General features: G+C 38.0%; 1 protein-coding gene across 6 annotated transcripts in view; it reads right to left on the bottom strand.

The window, feature by feature from the left end:
* Positions 1 to 7886: 7886 nt before the first annotated feature.
* The window catches only part of CCDC68 (coiled-coil domain containing 68), a 50066-nt gene continuing 38666 nt past the window's right edge, over positions 7887 to 19286 (bottom strand). For all 6 annotated transcript variants that reach the window (XM_060029088.1, XM_060029087.1, XM_060029086.1 and 3 more), the window contains 2 exons: positions 11310 to 11386; positions 7887 to 8873 (listed from right to left, as the gene is read on the bottom strand). In XM_060029088.1, the coding sequence (XP_059885071.1) occupies positions 8816 to 8873; positions 11310 to 11386 (135 nt within the window). In that variant the 3' untranslated portion in view covers positions 7887 to 8815. The remainder of the gene's footprint in view (positions 8874 to 11309; positions 11387 to 19286) is intronic.

Genomic DNA, 19286 nt, shown 5'->3' on the forward strand with positions numbered 1-19286 from the left:
TAAATGCTGGGAATTGAGCTTGTGGGTCTCTACGTAAGAATTTCAAGACTCCGGCCAGTCCCACTCCAGCCAAGTTGCTGTCATTTCCATATTATCAGCCAGCACGCTGCAACAAATTTGAAACCAGCGTTTTCTAAAGTAAATATTTTACCTGTTGTGTTGAACCAGATGGGACGTTCTATGTATCAGTGGGTGTCTTTGTTATGCTTCTAGTATGTTATTCTCTGCCAATCTGTACAGATAGGAGGAACGGGGCAAGAGTTTTTTATCAGGCGTTTCTTGTCTTCTTTATAAGAGAGAGAAACTTGACCATAGAGGAGGACTCACTACATTAAAAGATAGTTTACTAACAGCTGAAATATTCTTTAAAGTGTAAATTTTGTCCACTGGGAATCAACAAATTTGATGAAGCTCATATACATTCTCACCAATGGAGTGGGTGCATCGGTTAGAAGGAGAAGCAATATGTGTAAAGAGGTACAGTGTATAACTAGATGTAGCATATAGCCTGGAACTAACCATTTGAGGGAGAATCCTCATCCATAAAGAATTTTTGAGATTAAAATTCTAATTGTAAAGAGATAATATTGAAGTTTCTGGTGTCCTAAGATACTTAATAACTCTTTAAAAGGAAGATCTGGGAGCTACATTAGCCAAAGTGATAGAAAAGTTGTCTTTCACCTTCTACTCCCAAGCTTGAAAGCATTAAAAGAAGTCTAGTGTATCTGAATATTTTAGGGAAAGCTTTATCATTGTTAAAGATTCCAAGATACTGTCTATGTTTGAAAAGCTTGTCTAAGAATTCACCCAAAGCTGTATTTTCTTCTTGATCTTTGACCAAAGTGGTATAAGTTTATTTCTGGGGAGAGTGCTGAGCTCTTAAATATGGAAAGTAGATAGAGAGTATTCTCTGAGATGAGTGTTGTCTCAATGCTTTATAAATCTGTGGAGATACTTGTCTCATAAAGTAGAACTGATAAAAATGAAACATTGTTAGCTGAATAGGGAATTTTATAAACTTATTGCCTTGGAGTTCTTGGGTAGAGACTCAACCACATTGACATTGTTGAGCAAGAACTGTAGAGATTAGAGATTAAAGTTGTCTAAATAGAGTTTCTAACTATGGCAGAACACGGAGAAGACCATACTTACAAGGTTGATTTTTAGGCAGGGAAAAAAAAAGACTGACCAAGTTGTTTGTAACCAGATCTATCGCAAATGTTTAGCCATTATTTTTATCAACCAACTAGAGGTTTATGCCCTTAGAACTAAGCTAATAAAAATATTGAAACACTAAATATTTCATGATTGGCATCAAAATTTGGGAAAATTAGAAACATTTACTCTATCTGAATCAAATTTTCTCATAAATTGCACTTTAATTTTTTAAGAAGTAGCATCACAAAGATGCCTTTCTGCAGAGCTCTTTTTCCCAACAGCCTATGATTGAGATATTTTCTAAATTCATAGTTAGAATAACAAACAAACATAAAAAACCATGAGTACCAAAATAATGGGGTTATTTAAAAGGGTGTTCTCTTTTGAAGAAAAAGAGTACAAAGAAATTGTCTTTTAATTGAGTTATTTAAATCTGTTTCCGAGTTCATTTTCTTTCCAACTGGTCGTGGAAGTCCTGGCTATTATCCCTCAGTCGACTTAGTCATTAGCAAGTTCTGTAGGAGCCGCATGTCTGTTCTTAACCTAATGGATCCCTTATTTAACCAATGGCTGTTGTCCTTATGTCTGCCGGCACATCAAAATAGTATCTGTCCCTAGCAAAGTAATAACATGTGCTTATCCTTACTCTTCTCCAGGTTGTTTTTTTCAAATGTTCTTTGAGAGGAAGCCTAGTATTATAGAAAGGAAAGTGGCCAAAAAGAACAATTTGGGGGCCATGGGTATGTCATTAAATATGGCTTCTCCAAGTAGGAGGCTTATAGATCCTACATGCCTCACAGGGTTCATGTCTGGCCCAAAGGAGAACATATGTAGAAACTGGTTTGTAAATTATGTTCCATTTCATAAACTGACACTATTATCCCAAGCTAAGAATAATAAAATATCACAGTCATACTTTCACAACCGTACTTTCTCAAGTGTTATAGCAGGGACAAAACACTAATTTTAGTCGAGATATTGGAAACTTGAAATGGGTAGTCGGCTTACTGTCATTGTATTTGATTGAAAATGTTTAATATATCTCAAGTTATTGAAAAAATATGAGTCCTATTTCATTTTGTAGGTCATCTTGTATTTCTCTCAAGGAATCCAATTACATTCTAGATAGTATATTACAATCGGGCCAAAATCCTCCTTGTATAAATAGGGCTTCTGTGTCCACAGCCTTATAAAAGATACTGACTGTATCTGAAATTATTTGAGGAAAATAAGTTATCCCACTTAATGTGTTAAAAGTAGACAACGTTCCGGCATAATGCTGAAGTGCTGCACTGTACCCCAATGGTCTACATTTAAGTGATATTATCTTCAGTTTTAGGCTAAGCACGTTCGGTTGTTTTGTCTGTCATTTACTCAGATCTCTGTTCTGTCTAGTGCCATGAATGTAAATTAAAACCCTAAACATGGAGTTTTTATTCTCTGTGACCCTGAATAGACTGTGGTGCCTGACAGACACTGTTAGGTCAGGATTTTGTTGTACCAAAGTTCTAGTAGCTTCAGAAATCAGAGCATCCAATGATTTTGTGGTGTGTGGGTTTCAAAACTATGGTTGAGAACTGTATTCAGTGATTGTTTCTGCACACTTTTCAAATAAAAATGCATTTTTATCAATTATTTTGTATATTCAAGGCAATCTTATTTCTGTGCTGAAGTTGAATGAATGGTGAATGGGGAACATTAAATTAGCATCAGTATGGGAATTGTATCCCATTAAAAGTGATATCCATCAAGAACTAGGAAAGAAGTGATTTGGATTTGGCCAAGTGGTTTTTTTTTTTTTTTACATCTTTATTGGAGTATAATTGCTTTACAGTGGTGTGTTAGTTTCTGCTTTATAACAAAGTGAATCAGTTATACATATACATATGTTCCCATATCTCTTCCCTCTTGCGTCTCCCTCCCTCCCACCCTCCCTATCCCACCCCTCCAGGCGGTCACAAAGCACCGAGCTGATCTCCCTGTGCTATGCGGCTGCTTCACACTAGATATCTACCTTACGTTTGGTAGTATATAAATGTCCATGCCTCTCTCTCACTTTATCACCGCTTACCCTTCCCCCTCCCCATATCCTCAAGTCCATTCTCTAGTAGGTCTGTGCCTTTATTCCTGTCTTACCCCTAGGTTCTTCAGAGTCTGTCATACAGAGTGAAGTAAGTCAGAAAGAGAAAGACAAATACCGTATGCTAACACATATATATGGAATCTAAGAAAAAAAAGGCCAAGTGGTTTTTATCCATCTCTCTAAACTTTCTAATTTATTATTTGTTTAAAGGCTGGAATTTTCAAGGCACCTTTTCTAATAATTTTAAATGATACATTTATAAATTTAGCAGTTAGCATGTTACAGTATTCCATGGTATGTCAACACCTCAATGTATTATAACCTATTTCTTCACCATAATAAAATGCTGAGGCAGGTGGTAATATCTCCTTTAGTTACAGACTGGTGACAGGACAAATGTTCAAGGCCAATTCAAGACCACAACCATACAGCTTCCTCTTAAATGTTCATTTGCAAAGGCTGCCTTGTTCCCAGAGTTGTTCTCCCTCCATATGTTACTTAGATAGGCTTTGCCAAGATAATGATGAGTTTTTAATTTAAAGATAAACAACTCTCCCACTGCAAGCAAATAAATCCTTGGCACCATTCTCTCAACTTTACTCCATGGTAGCAGTAATGCTGTTTCACACAGGCAGAATCTTTTGCCTCCTGGATTCACCTTAAATAATTCAAGACAAGTCAGTAGAGACTTGCTTTTCCTAATGGTTTATAGGGTGTAAAAATAGTCATAACATGCCCCCTATTGAGGAAAAAATAAGGCCATCTTGTAATGGTAGGATTTCTCTTTTTAAAACTGGATGTAAGGTATTTGTATGATCACAGTTCTCTACACCAAGGAAAATTTCATTTCTTTTTTTTTTTTTTTTTTTTTGCGGGACGTGGGCCTCTCACTGTTGTGGCCTCTCCCGTTGCGGAGCACAGGCTCCGGACGCGCAGGCTCAGCGGCCATGGCTCACGGGCCCAGCCGCTCCGCGGTATGTGGGATCTTCCCGGACCGGGGCACGAACCCATATACCCGGCATCGGCAGGCGGACTCCCAACCACTGCGCCACCAGGGAAGCCCCCCTGGGGCTTATTCTTTACATGCCCGTCCAGCTGATGTCCTCCTGGCTATTCCGGAATACAGCTGGCCTGCCTGCCCCTAGGGACTCATGCACTTGTGCTTGCCTCTGCCTGGACCCCTCTTCCACCAAAAAACATCTCCTTCCAATCACTTCCCTAGCATTCTTCCTATCTTTGCTTAAATATTACCTTCAAAGAGAAAGGTCTTATTTAAAATCAGTATCCTATTTAACTGACCAATCTACACACAGTTTAGTTTCAATTATCGGTCAGATAAAAATTGCCGCCACAGCCTTTCACCCCTGGTACCTCCCTTTCCCTAGGTTCTGCTTCACTTTTCTTCAGAGTCCACAGCACTTCCCTGAGTTTATCTGTTCCTCATCATTGGAAGATATTTCCATGAAGGTAGAGATTTTCCCCTTTTCTTTCTTCCCTGCCAGATGCACCTCTTCCCTCTCCCCACTGCTGTCGCCTTGGCATCTAGAACAACGCCCGGCAAATAGAGAGCCCCAATAAATATTTGGTGAAAGAAGAAATGAATGAATCTAGTGTGAGAAACGAACTGGGTGGATTGTAGAATAACATAGTGTTAACTTAAATTTTTTTTTACTACTTTATTGAAGTAAATGTTTAAATTGTACAATTTATTGATTTTTTGTCATAAAACATACCCACGAAAATATGACCATTATCAACACACTGAACATGCTATTACTTCCTAATGTTTCCCTGTACTCCTTCACACTCTCTCCCTCTACTCTTGTCCCCAAACACTGATTTGCTCTCTGTCCCCATAAAATAATATGGTATATCCTCTGTTTTTCTACTGGATGTTTTCAAGTGTAATAATTTGATATTTATCCATTGTTGTAATATTGTGGTTTGTTTTTATTGTTGAGTTATATTTCAATATGAAGGAAGGAAGGAAGAGATGTAGGAAAGGAATCATAATATTTATGATATTTGTTTAAAGAATTTTTAGTTATTGATAGATTGGATCCCTACTCTGACATTGATAAAGATTCTATAATTATTTTCAGATCAGAAGATTTCAGGCCAGGTAAGAATTTTCAAACTGAAGCAGTATGAAAGAATTCGATAAAGTGTTTGTGTGTTCTTAACTTTATAATGCTACCATTTTTTTCAAATTTAGAATAAAAACATAATAGATTACTTTTGCTGTTAATTTGGATTCACAGAAAATTAGGAGAAAAATTCAAGGAGCTATCTAAATATCTGCTCACTGACAAAAACTATTTATTATGGGTTATATTGTCATTAACAGTCAAATAACAGCTACTTAATTCATTTATGCATAATAATTTTAATGTAAAAAGAAAAACAAAACCCACAAAATATGGCATCAATTTTCTTTATTTTAAGGCATATCATAAGCAATTATTAAAATGGTATATATTATACCAATTGTTTAAACATTTCTTAATGATAATTTGTAACAATATATGTAATCAAAGTGAAACTAAGTTTCTTTTCATTTCCCACCTCCATGTAGTTACTTCATAGCCCACCTCAGACCTTCTTATCCAATACTTTGATGAGTATCATTATAAGCACAAATACTTTGACTACAATTGAGGTTTTTGTTTTTGTATTTTCTGTGTGGTACTAGTTTTAGACTAATAAATTTCATTCTCCATTGTAATGATTTTTTATCACTCAGAAATGTTTATTTAAACGAAGAGTTCAAATGATGAAGCCGAAACGATGAGGAAATAGGAAATAATCCATACGTGACGTATAAATGATCTACTGATGTTAGTAAAACAATACTTTTGTATTTGAAGAGTTCAGATCTTTTTAGGCTTCTGAAGATGCTTATTCTTATTCTCAAAAGATCCAAACACCATCCCAAAGTGAAGCTGGAGACCACATGAGCAGGTCCTACCTGTATTACATTGAACTGTACTTCTGTGTTCAAAAATGAATATAGTGAAACCCAAATAAAATTCAACAGTGTCCTTCCATTTTTGATTTGAAAATACATTATTCTAATGGAAATCATCCAGGCTGTTCGGTCAGTTAGATGGGTCCATTCCAAAAGCTCACATTTATTACAACCCAGCATGATGGTTGGGGTATAAGAGGAACCTAAGTGATCTCTAAGTGAAAGGTGAAATCTCCTACCACACGCAGATGCTTAAAGCAGAATTCATGATCCCCACACCCCTACACATGTGCCAGGAAATGCATTACCAGAAATCTTCGATGTGGCATAAAGGCATGAATGACAAAATTAGCAGATTTTTAGCAGGAAGTTTTTCTGTACTAAGTACTCACGAGGGTAGACCAACAGCGAAAGGCCAACTCATCTCAGCAAAGTATTTACCTGATTAGTAAGTGTTGTTTCTGACTGTCATCCACGGTGTGGTGCAGAAAGCCAACAAAAAAGCTGTGTTTGTTAAAGTAGCAAAAAGAGAGACATTTCTATAGCTGGGAGGTGTCTCAGACCACCAGGTAGGAGTATCAATAGTCAAGTCAAAGGTTCAAATGTTCGCTCCGTAGTTAGCAGTTAGGAAAATTACTTAATCAATGACAGTATCCTCCTCTGAAGAACAGGGATAATAATATGACCTATTTCTGAGGGTTGCTGGGAGGATTAAAGAAATTAATACAGGTGAAGTACTTAGAATTGTTCCTGGCATAGGGTGACTGTGTCCTAAATGTTATTAGGTAACTACACCTTAAAAACTACAAAGCAATAAAAACAAGAAGTATGAAACTCACAAAATAGTTACGCAACATTGCAAGGATTACAGTACTTTGCTGAATTTAGAAAGATATTACTTCATCTCATTTGTAAATACCTTTAAATATTTCATAGATCATACAGATGTTTCACACTCTACCTTGAAAGGCATGAAGCATCTTTCCTGAGAAAATGTTTAGAGTTATACACCAAAGAGAATGATGAAAAAACCTACAGGTAATTCACCTTTTAGGATGACAAAGGTCTCCCATTATGCCTTTAGCTGAAGTGTGTTCTGCTTTCCTGAGTGTCAGTATGTTTGTATTACTACAAGTTAGAGTTTTCTTTTACTTATAGCAATTTCAAATTCCACCTGTAACGAATGCATGTATCAAAATGTAAGTCACTTTCATAAAATCACTAGACATATAATTCCAAGTTCATGAATTCAGATTCCTCCTGGCTGCAGACAGCAGCCACTGTTCCTTTGAACCCATAATGACTACCTTTTTAGGGAGGTATGAGCTAACAGCACTGTGTTCTGTTCTTTCCCCTAAACATTTTACTTAGATAATACTAACAAAGATCGAAAAGAAAATCAGTCACAAAGACAGAATCACAAGGTGTATTTCTTTGTGCTGATGTACGGGTTGCCTCTAGCAACCAAAGTTCAACCCCAGCTGAAGAACAGCCGCCTCCTAAGATGTTGTGAAGCAGGCAGAATTCTTGACTTTGGAGGGTTGTTTGGTTTGGGGAATTAGCTAAAAAGAATCTACTCCTTTTTCTGCCCTTAATTCAGTAGAGAATAACTCTCCCACTGACCATGGGTTAGGAGATGATTTATATCATGGTAAGATATTTCTTATTTTCCAAAAGTCAACTTTAAAATATATCATTTATTCACACACATACACACACACAGATATCGCAGGTTCAGTACCAGAGCACCAATCTAAAGAGAATATCACAATAAAGCGAGTCATATGAAATTTCTGGTTTCCCAGTGAATCTAAAAGTCATGTTTACACTATATTGTAGCCTGTTAAGTGTGCAATAGCATTATATCTAAAAATATATATATACATACCTTAATTTAAAAACACTTTATTGCCAAAAAATGCTAACCATCATCTGACGATGCAAGGTTGCCACAAACCTTCAATTTGTAAAAAAAAAACACAGAGTCTGTGAAGCACAGTAAAAGGAAGCATGCCTGTATATTCTTCCTTATATTTATGTACAGTCAGCCCTCTGTACCTGCAGGTTCCACACTGACGACTGATTGAATCCATGGATGTGGAAACCATGGATACAGAGGGCCAACTGCACTCTGCCATTTTATATATGGGACTGAGCATCCGAATGGGCTTTTGTACCCGAGGGGGCTCTGGGAACCAATCTCCTGTGGATACCTAGGGATGACTGTACATAAAAAACACTATCAAAAGGTCAAAGTTGACAACCTTAACCAGTCCCTTCAGCAAAAATCTGCCAAAAAAAAAAATTCAGTTCTTTTTTTTTTTAAGTTTAAAGCAAAATTCATCTTCCATCATAGGAAAGCATCTGGTTTCTTCATCCATTAGTAAGTTTTGAAGAAAGAGGTCCTTTCTTTGAATATATATTGGTTTGATTTTCTGAAATGTCATCTTCCTGCAAAGTTATTGATGTATACATTAAATATAATACAATACATTCCATTAAATACTGTCATTGAGCAGTTTTAATATGTAAATTTAGACTGTGTTTCAAGGAGTAAGTAAGACGCAGGTAGTGGTCTTTCTCATTCAGATCTTCAGCCAGGCGCCTCATTTCCGTAGCCTAACCAACATCAAATATGGGGTCATGCTTCCAGTCTTCAATTCACTGTAGAAAAGACCACACAATTCTCAAAATCGAGCACATAAAGCTTTACTGACATAACTGCTGTACCACCTTCATTACCATCTCCACTACTGCTGTACTACCAAGTCTGAACAAATTGCTTTAACCGAGTTGATGATGGTTAATTGATTCTAATTCCCCATGAGGCACAGTAGAAGCACGTTATGGATGCATTAACCTTAGGTAAATGCATCTGGTTGTAAGAGGACAGGAGTGAGGAAGAGTGAGGGTGTGTCTGCCCTTCTACTCAGTGAAGACGTGCACCAGAGTGACTTGGAGATGGGACACACAAATAGACTGTTCTGTCAGGACGTTTTAGTTCTGTGGGTTTCTCATAGCCTAAACGTCTCTCCTCACTGTGTGAGTCTAGTTTAAAAAATATGTATACACACACACACACACACACACACACACACAAATATACACACACACACATCAATATGTGTGTGCACACATATATGTATATATGTGTGTTTTATTGTTGCTGTTTTGCTGTTTTCTAACAACCTGATCCTTAATACCCAGCAAACCATTTCTTTGGTGTTCAACTTAAGAAACATCTATACGTTCTAATGCTTGGGGAAAAAAAAAACTTTTTTTTTTTTCCTGCACTGACTGAGAGAATTCTATTTTATGAGTGATTTAAGAGATTTGCCAAGATTAATTTTTAAATATATGTGATGCTTGTTTTTCTTTGCATTAACAGCTACTTTTACATTCTAATTCCTCCCGAGAGTTATAATTCCATTCTACGTTGGTGAATCTAGACTTACCAAACCATACTACCACTTACATTCTCAAACGGCCAATTGGTCAGATTTCATTTGGCAAACATGAGACCTACCATTATAGATATATCATTACTGTTGGAATTTCTACCAAAATTATAAAACAAAGGACATATTCATTCCAGTTTCCCTATTTCAATTAGGAAAATTTCCCATTTGACCTTTCCTCAGTCATAGGGAGAAAAAAAGTCTTTAAAACTACCTTTATTAATGAACTGCAGCTAAAGAACTGGCCATAGAAGTCATTCTCCCAAACTCATCCCCTCTGTACCAGCCTGAGTCTCATCACGCAATACTGGAGTCAGTACAATATGGAGACCACGTGTTGCTCCTTCCTCTGCTCCACTCTGGCTCCATTCCCTCCAGGGTCAAAACAGCTGAGGTTGGCCATGATACCTCACTACCCCAAGAGGATGTATCTGGTAAAGGAGCTAAAATCGACCATCCTCCCTTTCCTTGGAAAGTCATGCTTCCCTTTCTATTCTAAACTCTTCAACTCTTCCTGCTCTGAAATGTCTGCTTCTCTTACTGCTTCTAAAATGTGGGCATTTCACTTCCTCTTTCAATACTTCTTGGGCTTAATTTTCCTTTTTAGACGTTGCAGGGCTATTGGCCAAAAAGTTAATGACTTAGCCTCTGGGGGCCCAAAGATTTTAGAAGACTTGATGCATAATGCTTCATCTCTAGTCTCTAATTACATACATCATTAGCAAAGTGAAGCATGGTTGCAGGGTGTCTTGAAGAGGGAGAAAGATCTACTTGACTCCCTAGACTGGGGCTAATCATAGGGGACCTGATTCTCCACGTCAGGCACTGTGCAGAAGAGAGTTTCAGAAAATGGGTTTCGGCCCTAGAGAGACTAGGATGGAAATTCAAAAGTTGCTAGAACAGGAAGTTTTTAGTCACTTTCTAAATGATTCATGTAATTACAGACTATGTTTTCTTTTAAGTGATAATTTCATGGAATTTTATGGAAATGAGACTTGAGCCCAGAAGGCTTTTTTTTTTTTTTTTTTTTAACAAACCTGTCACTTCTGATTCTGTCAAAATTAGAAAGTGATTTGATGGTTTCGACTATTATTTCCATTGCTTTAGGGGTCATTATCATTGCTTCATTCATTCGTTATTAGGTAGTTGTTGAAGACACTTGCCTTTAACAATGCAGGAAATAAAGGGAAAAACAAGGAACTATTCCTGCCCTCTTGACACTTACAATCGACTTGAGAGACAGACATGGAAACCTAAATAAATACACATGATTTATGATTAAAATGCCCATCGGTGACACAGAAAATATGAGCAATGGAGGAACAAGGATGGTGGAGGAGATAATCTGTATTGTTTGGATGAAGCCAAGACTGGGCTTGTTTTATGTCAAAGAAGAGGAAAAATGATATCTAAATTTGTTCATTCATTTACTCATAAAGTAAGTATTCGTATATCAGGCTTCAAGGATTCAGTGGTTAACAAGATTAATAGAGTTCCCACTCTCAAAGAACTGGGAGACAGACCGTAAACACGTGATTACGTAAGTACTAATTGAATGGATAATTTCTCAAGTGGTATAAATGTCAACCGTGTTCAACAGGAGTCGTGAAGGCAGATGGTGGGGGCAGAAGAGAGGCCTTACCTTGTAGAGATGGCCTTGGATACCTTCGGCCTAGGAATTTCAGACCAAAGTGCCACCTTGGTTTTTAGTTCTTTGTTCTGAAATAGAAAACAAAAATTGTGCAGAGATCACATGCATGTTAGCACATTTACTAGCCATGTGCTTAGTGTTTCTGGACGACCCACCATCTACATCCCTCTTTAGCAGTAAGTCTGTTGTTTCAGTCACTGTATTAGAACACAGAACACAGCCAGTTGCGAGTCCCCAAATATTACTTCTGAAAATACAAACACTCCTTGAAAAATGCATAATTTACCAAGGGATTCAAATTCAGTCTTCTGACTTAGCCTCTGAAATTCAACAGCTGAACTCTCTGTTTCAATTTACAGTTTCTTTTATATGGACAGATGCGAAGAACTTCATGAAAGAACTCTATCAAAGAACCTTTTGAAAGACACGCACAATATTTATTACACATTTGTCTTTCTTGTGCAATCTCTTGATTAGAAACTCCATGAAAATAGGCACCATCTGTTCTTTTGGTTCACGGCATCCTTAGCCTCAATTTTCTCATTGAAGCCTCAGTTTCTTCATCTCTAGTAGTAGTGGTCCTGACTACCATATATAAGGTGGAAGAAACAGATATCATACGACCATAATATTTTAAATCTGGAAGCACCTTGGAATTCTGGGAGATAATGCAATGGCTAATAACGGGAAGGGAAAGCGTTTAAGTTTTCAGGTACAAATCCTAGCACAACCACTTGCTAGCTGTGTGACCTCATTTAGTTTACTTATCCTCTCTGTGCCTAATTTCCTCATCTGTATTAACAGATATGATCATAGTCTCTTCTTCACAAGTTCTGAAATGAAATAAAAGTACATAAACTACTCAGCTCGGTGTCTGGCACAGGTTTTAAGAATGAAAGGCAGTTGGTTATGACTTTCTAGTCCAAGGCCCATTATTATATATTATATATAAAAACTGAGGTCCAAAGAGTTTAAGTGCCCAACATCTTGTTCAGGGCAGAACTGAAGATTCAAAGTCAGGTCCTCCGATAAATGGGAAGGAAATCCAAAAAAGAGGGGATATATGTATAAGTATAGCTGATTCACTTTGCTGTACAGTAGAAACTAACATTGTAAAGCAACTATACTCCAATAAAAATTAATAAAAAGAAAAAGTGAAAGAAAAAACCCCCACAAAGTCAGGGCCTCCCAGTCCAGAGACAATACTTTCTCTACAATGCAGCAAAGCCAAACAATTGCTTTTTACAGATCTGGAAAGTGAGACTTTCCAGTGAAGACTCATGCCCAAGGTTGACTTGCCGGTTGGCTGCATGGGCAGGCCAGAAGTCCTTCAAGGATACATCTGTACAGAAAGTTCTGGGCCTGAAAGGTAACCGTGGGAGGAAGGCAGAAGAGACACCACGGCTTTCAAAGAACAGCAACACACCAGCTCCCTTCCCGTGTAGGAAACGAAGGACTGAATAAAAGTTATGTTGTAAGACTCCATCTGCTGGTTTGGAGTAAGCCAGCACCAGAATGCATGGTTTTGGGAAGTAGACACCAGAATTTTGATGGAAGCAGAAGAGTTCATAATTCTGAGTACCTAGCAAATGTCAAGACTTTTGCCTGGTGTTTTCCAGACATTCTTTTCTTCGATATAAACTCATCTCTGAGGAGTAACTTTCATTGTTGTTATGTATGTGAAAGAAATGAAGCTGGCAAAACTCCAATTGACGAGGAACCTTGCTTCCAATGACCCACAGGTAGTATACGCGGCATGGGTCTGCAAATGTGCAGGCTTTATGCAGGCCTGTCTGACTCCAAAGCTCATGCTCTTTTCCCTGCAAGAAGTTATTTTTCTGTGACCAGAGGAATTCGCCCAGCCTCCTTATATTACAAATAAGCAATCGGTGGACCCCAGGAGATAAAGAGATTCAGTGATTTCTGAAAGGATTCCAGGTATGATATATAGGAAAGAGAAGACAGCAAACTGTCAGGGAATTAATCAACAATGAATCTACCCCAAACATCCAGCCCCCCGCAATACACCCAGTTACTCGGTCCCTGCCATGTCTGCAGCACCATACCAGTAGCAGAGGGAATGTGACACAGCACAAGAAAGGATAGTATCTTCCCTTTTAGTACACAGGATGCACCGTATGGTGGAGGTGATAAACATGTGACCATTCAAAAATTAAAAATAAATTAATTAAATGCGATTCAAGAGATGCCATAAGGCAGCCAGTAATTCAAAGGTATAAACAGAAATCAGTGTGACTAGAATAATTTTCCTACACAAGGACGTTTAACCTGGACCTTGAAGACAAGGTGAAATGGGTTAGGTGGAAAAAAGGGAGAGAAAAAAGATGAAGACACAGTTCTTTAAGTGTAGTCCTGGAATCAACAATCGGAACATCCCCTGGGAACTTATTAGAACTACAAATCCTCAATTCCCAACCAAGCCATTGGACCAGAAATCCGGGGTGGCCAGGTGATGTGTTTTAAGATATTCATCAGATGATTCTGATGTCTGCTCACATCGGAGAGCCACTGGACCAGAGTAGTTTTAAATGTTGGTTGTATATTGGAATTACCTGGGAGATTTACAATCTAGTGATGCCTGGGTCCTACCCCCAAAGTTTCCATTTAATTTGGTTGTAATCTAGGTTCAGGAGTTTTCAAAACTCCACAGGTGATACTAATGTACAGTTAAGATGAAGAACTACTGAACTAAGGAAAGCAGAGACAAGATGTGAATTTTGTACCTTCTTACCCCTCGGCATCTACACAGAATAATAACTAAAAGATGGAGCAAAAATCTTCACACATGAATCATTTCACTGTGATATTTCAAGAGTTAAGCACTTAAGTCTCACTCAGGAAATGTACTTCAGATTTGACAAATTGATGATATAGATGTTCCTTGTATAATGGAGATATATCGAATATACACTCCAAACAAGTGCAGGCATATATCAGGGCCAAGTACGTGGCTAAGAAAAACTCCTCTCTGTACAGTACTTTACAAGTTATGAAGCACAACTCGAAACACAATATCATGATGACAACAAGCATTGGAATAAAAATATTTTTGTGGCTGGACAAGTATGTAAAAGCTATTTGGAGTTTTTCCAAAATAAACTCCTACTTTCTGAAGTTGTTGCCTTCCAAACATTGCAGAAGCATAAGAGTTATCAGCTTAGACTGTCTTTATTTTCATATATTTCAACTTCTGTGATGATTTATTTCATCTACTGGATTTAGGTCTTCATTTTTTTTATTTTATTATTTTTTGTGTGGTACGCAGGCCTCTCACTGTTTGTGGCCTCTCCCATTGTGGAGCACAGGCTCCGGACGCGCAGGCTCAATGGCCATGGCTCACGGGCCCAGCCGTTCCACGGCATGTGGGATCTTCCTGGACCGGGGCACGAACTCGTGTCCCCTGCATTGGCAGGCGGACTCTCAACCACTGCGCCACCAGGGAAGCCCTAGGTCTTTATTTTTGATTCATGGGCTTTCATGTGCTTTTCTTTAACTAGAACAACCAAATGCATGAGTTTTCATCATTAGTTTACAAAATTACAAATCAATGACCAGAGTAAGTCCACCATTATTATGACTCAATCCAAGGATAGTTCACAGACACAGTTTTCCAAAAGAACCTAATTTTTGCATACTTAAACTTCTAGCAACATGCTCTTGGAAGTAAATTAAATTTTAGGGATGATGGTGATTACATAAAGTAGGATACTCTTCAAAGTCTAGAAAATGGAGTAATTTCTGAAGATGCATTTTCATATGAGCATGTCATTAGTGAAGAAGTTAGAAATGTGTGAAATGTGAGATGAATTTCAGAGCTGTAAATTAAGATGATGAAAGATATGCCAAAGTAGAAAGAAAAGTAAATAATTTTGGCAGAGTTAAGCAGAAATTTTCTGGTGATACTTAAAAGAGGCTTAAGATCCTGAAAGATTGAAAAGAAAAAAAAAGGACAGAGTTAGATGAGTGAATTTTATCCCCTTGTGGTGGGGGGGGAAGGTGGGAAGTCCTTGGTAGGATAGAAAAGAATACACAGAAAAAAGTATTAGTTTCCATGAGTCAAAAAACTGGAAAACAGAAAAACATTTAATGTAGTAACTGTGACAATGGCTAAAATACATACAAATGATTCTGCAAATTTAACATTATATCTGTTCATTTAGACTCAAATGCAGCCGAGTGATTTTGAACAAGTGTCTTAACTTCTCTGAATCTCAGTTTAATCCCTGAGGGAATAAATAATAATTTTCTCCCAGAGTAGCTTTGAAGATTAAACAAAATGAAGTGTGTAGCATGCCTTAAAAGAGATGAGTTATTATGGATGAGAAAACTATGTTGTCTGTATGGTTTAGAAAGTTGATGTCTTTAAAAGGGTTGTTCAGCTCTGGTGACCAATTTTTCACAAACTGAATCGGCTCACACCGTTATTTCAAAATAGGATAGTCCTAAGTTTGTGTGCAAGATAGTGCACCCCTGCGTGCCCTCCCAGTTTAAGATCTTCATAACGAAGCATTGACTAGGGCTAGACTAGAAACAGGTTCACTCCAGCTCAAGCACTTACTAAATTCAGGTACCTGGTCCAAGATCACAGGCTCAGAGATGCTCTTCCTGACTCCCATCACTTTATAACTGTCACATTGTTTTACTCTTCTTGGAGCAGTTACCTGTCCCTAATTAAGTTGTATACTTACTTGTTTATGTATTTACTGTATGTATCTTCAATTAAAATAAAGCTAGATGAAGTCAGGACAGTGTGTCCTGTTCCTACTATGTACCTACCACTTAGAACATTTCCTGGTACATCATAAACACACAAAACTATTTGCTGAATAAATAAACTAATGTGGCTTGGCCAGGCTTTTTAAAGCTGAAAAGGGCGTTGTAACATTCCTTACAGTGAAGGAAATGATTTATCTACTGAAGACAAAAAATTTTGAGGTCATAAAAGACATTCATCAATACTGCTTTATCTGAAGACTTTTTTAAATAAAAGAGAATGTTAGAAAATAGTAGTTTGAATCAACTGCATACAGAGAATCTTAGGCAGTACTGAGAGATGCTGTCCCATCAATGTGGGCAGACTGCATCCAACCAAGAAGTTTCCATGAGGAGAACACAATCTATTGCTTCCTCCTATGACACTGAGTGGCTAGTCTGCAATTATTTGCTAAATTTGGGGATATAGAAGTAGTGCAATGGAAGCAATACATTATTCTGGTCTAACTATTATACCAAAAGGCCAATTGGATAATGTAGTGTATAGGTTAAGTTGCCGGTTTACTTAGGACAATAAAATTAGCTTTGGGGTTGATATAAATAGAGACACAACTAAAAATATAAGATTGAATTAGAAGCAGTAGCACCATTGATGCCCTGACTCTGTGATGAGGGCTAACACTTAATTAGACATGACCAGAGCCTAGGACCATAATGAAAGATCAGAGAAAGACAACAATCTCTCCAATTAAAATGTATTACAGATGTATGATAATTAAAGCAGTAGGGCATTGGAGCCAAATAGGCAGATACACCATTGGAACAGATTTCCAGCATAAAAATTTAGTCTAGGATATATCAGCATTTCAAAATCATGAAGGAAGGCCAGACTGCTCAATAAAGTGAGACAACTAAAAAATTAGATCCCTACCTTACACCGGACTGCCTTGAATTACAGATAAACTTGGATCTAAATGAGAATTCCGTGTCCCCTGCATCGGCAGGCGGACTCTCAACCACTGCGCCACCAGGGAAGCCCTAAGCACATGTGTTTTTCATCTCTACTTTCTTAGATTTCATTAGAATGATACCAAAGGATTTTTAAATATTGAAATCCCTTAGTAATAAAGAGGAAAAAAGAGGGCTATTAGCAGATCAGAAATGTCAGAACTGAAAGACTGAATGTGAGTAAAGAGTTAACTGCAAGAGCAGAGGCAGCAGCAGGTTTGGCTGTGGCAGCTGAGGGAGATGTCTGATCCAGCAGACATGGAAATTCAGAGAACACAGATCAACAATCTTAAAAATGGATAGTCTTCGAGTTACCAATTCAACTTCTAAAAATGTATCTTAAGGGAGGAAGTAATTATACAAATAATCGGTAACGTTTGTAAAAGTCTGTTGAATTCATTGCTGTTTACAAAAGCTGTACTGGAAAACAATCCAACAGCAGGGATTAAGTTAACTAAGTTATTTCATAGCAATACAGTGGAAACCTTGGTGGCTCTTTAAAAAGATAATGTAAATTTAATTTGCCTGGTAAGCAAAGACTTTCTTGTTATACTGTTCTATAGAGAAAAAGAGCCCTTAGCATGGCCTAAAGGCTTTTTATGATCTAGCACCTTCCTACCTTTCCAATGTCATCCTACGCTATTTACAGCCTTTAGATTAGAAGCACCCACAATGGCCTCCTGTCTGGCTACCTGACAGGCCCTACCACCCAGTTTTCCACAAAGGTCATATTCAAATTCATTTTCTTAGAGAGATTGTTCCCACCCGCCAATCTAAATGGTCCGTATACATTCCTCCATCCAGGTATTATTGCCCAGAGTATTTTGTCCTTTTCCTGCAGAACTTTTCCAAGATATTATTAGTTACATATTAATTTATTTGTATCTATCTCCCTCATCAGTTAGTAAATTCCAGACAGCAGGGCTCATGTCTATTTTGTTCAACATTGTTTATCCAAACGTAGTGCCTACACCATAGTAGCCACTCAATAAGTATTTATAGGGGCTTCCCTGGTGGCGCAGTGGTTGAGAATCCGCCTGCCGATGCACGGGACACGGGTTCGTGCCCCGGTCAGGGAAGATCCCACATGCCGCGGAGCAGCTGGGCCCATGAGCCATGGCTGGTGAGCCTGCGCGTCCGGAGCCTGTGCTCCGCAACGGGAGAGGCCACAACAGTGAGAGGCCCACGTACCGCAAAAAAAAAAAAAAAAAAAAAAAAAAGTATTTATAGACTTACGTAACTAATGATATGAAAAAATTGTTGAAACAAATAAAAGTTTAAAAACACAATAAAATGATGCCATATATAGTCTGTATCTCTAATATATACACACAAGTATGTAACAGGCACAAAATTCCCACAGAAATAGAGATATACACAACTGTGCTGAATAATTGCCCTTGGATGGTATGTTTGAGTGGTTTTCTTGTTATATTTGCTCATCCATGTTTCCTAATTTGTATGGGATGAATGACCATATGTTAGTTATGTAAAAAAATAAAAAACAGTTATTAAAATATTATAAGAAAAATATTTATAAGAAAAAATATTTTATCAAGTAACATTTGTCAAAAGGCCACTACATAAGAAAAGTTGGGAGGAAATGCGTTTAAAGACATTTCTTAGGAGGGGGGGCTCTAATGCGACATAAATCACATCACCTGATGTAAACTAACCAATTTACATCTTACTTAGGTGAGAATCTAAGGAAAACCCAAGATGCGATGAGCTTACCCTCTAAAATAAAGAGAACAGTGGTCCCAGGAAGGTAGAAAGGGCAAAACAGGGGGGTGGTTCCAAAACTTAAGTTGCAAAATATTTACAACCTCTTTATGTTATTATGAATTTTTTCTTCTGTTTGAGGGAAGCAGAAAGAATGTGGTGGTGGAAAGAATGGTGAGGCGTGTGCTGGGAGTCCAATCATGGAGCTCCTCTCTGGTCTGTCCTGGGGAAGAGAACAGCTCCAAAAGATAAGCAGGTTTCCATGGAAGACAGAGCATCTCTGGACAGGACAACGTGACACACAGAGAAGTCACAATGCTGAGGGATGCAGTAGAAAAGATGACCAGGTCTAGGCGGTCCGTGATGAGCTATTCAACAGAGACAGAAGGGGTGACACTGAGCACAAAGCAGAGCTGGGCTGGAGACACCTGGGGGTCGTCAGGTGCTCCAATAACCACAGGGCTTCTCTGTACTTCCTGTGAGGTAGGGGTACCACCAGCCTAG

Source organism: Delphinus delphis, chromosome 13, assembly GCF_949987515.2.
Source record: "Delphinus delphis chromosome 13, mDelDel1.2, whole genome shotgun sequence".
NCBI lineage: Eukaryota > Metazoa > Chordata > Mammalia > Artiodactyla > Delphinidae > Delphinus > Delphinus delphis.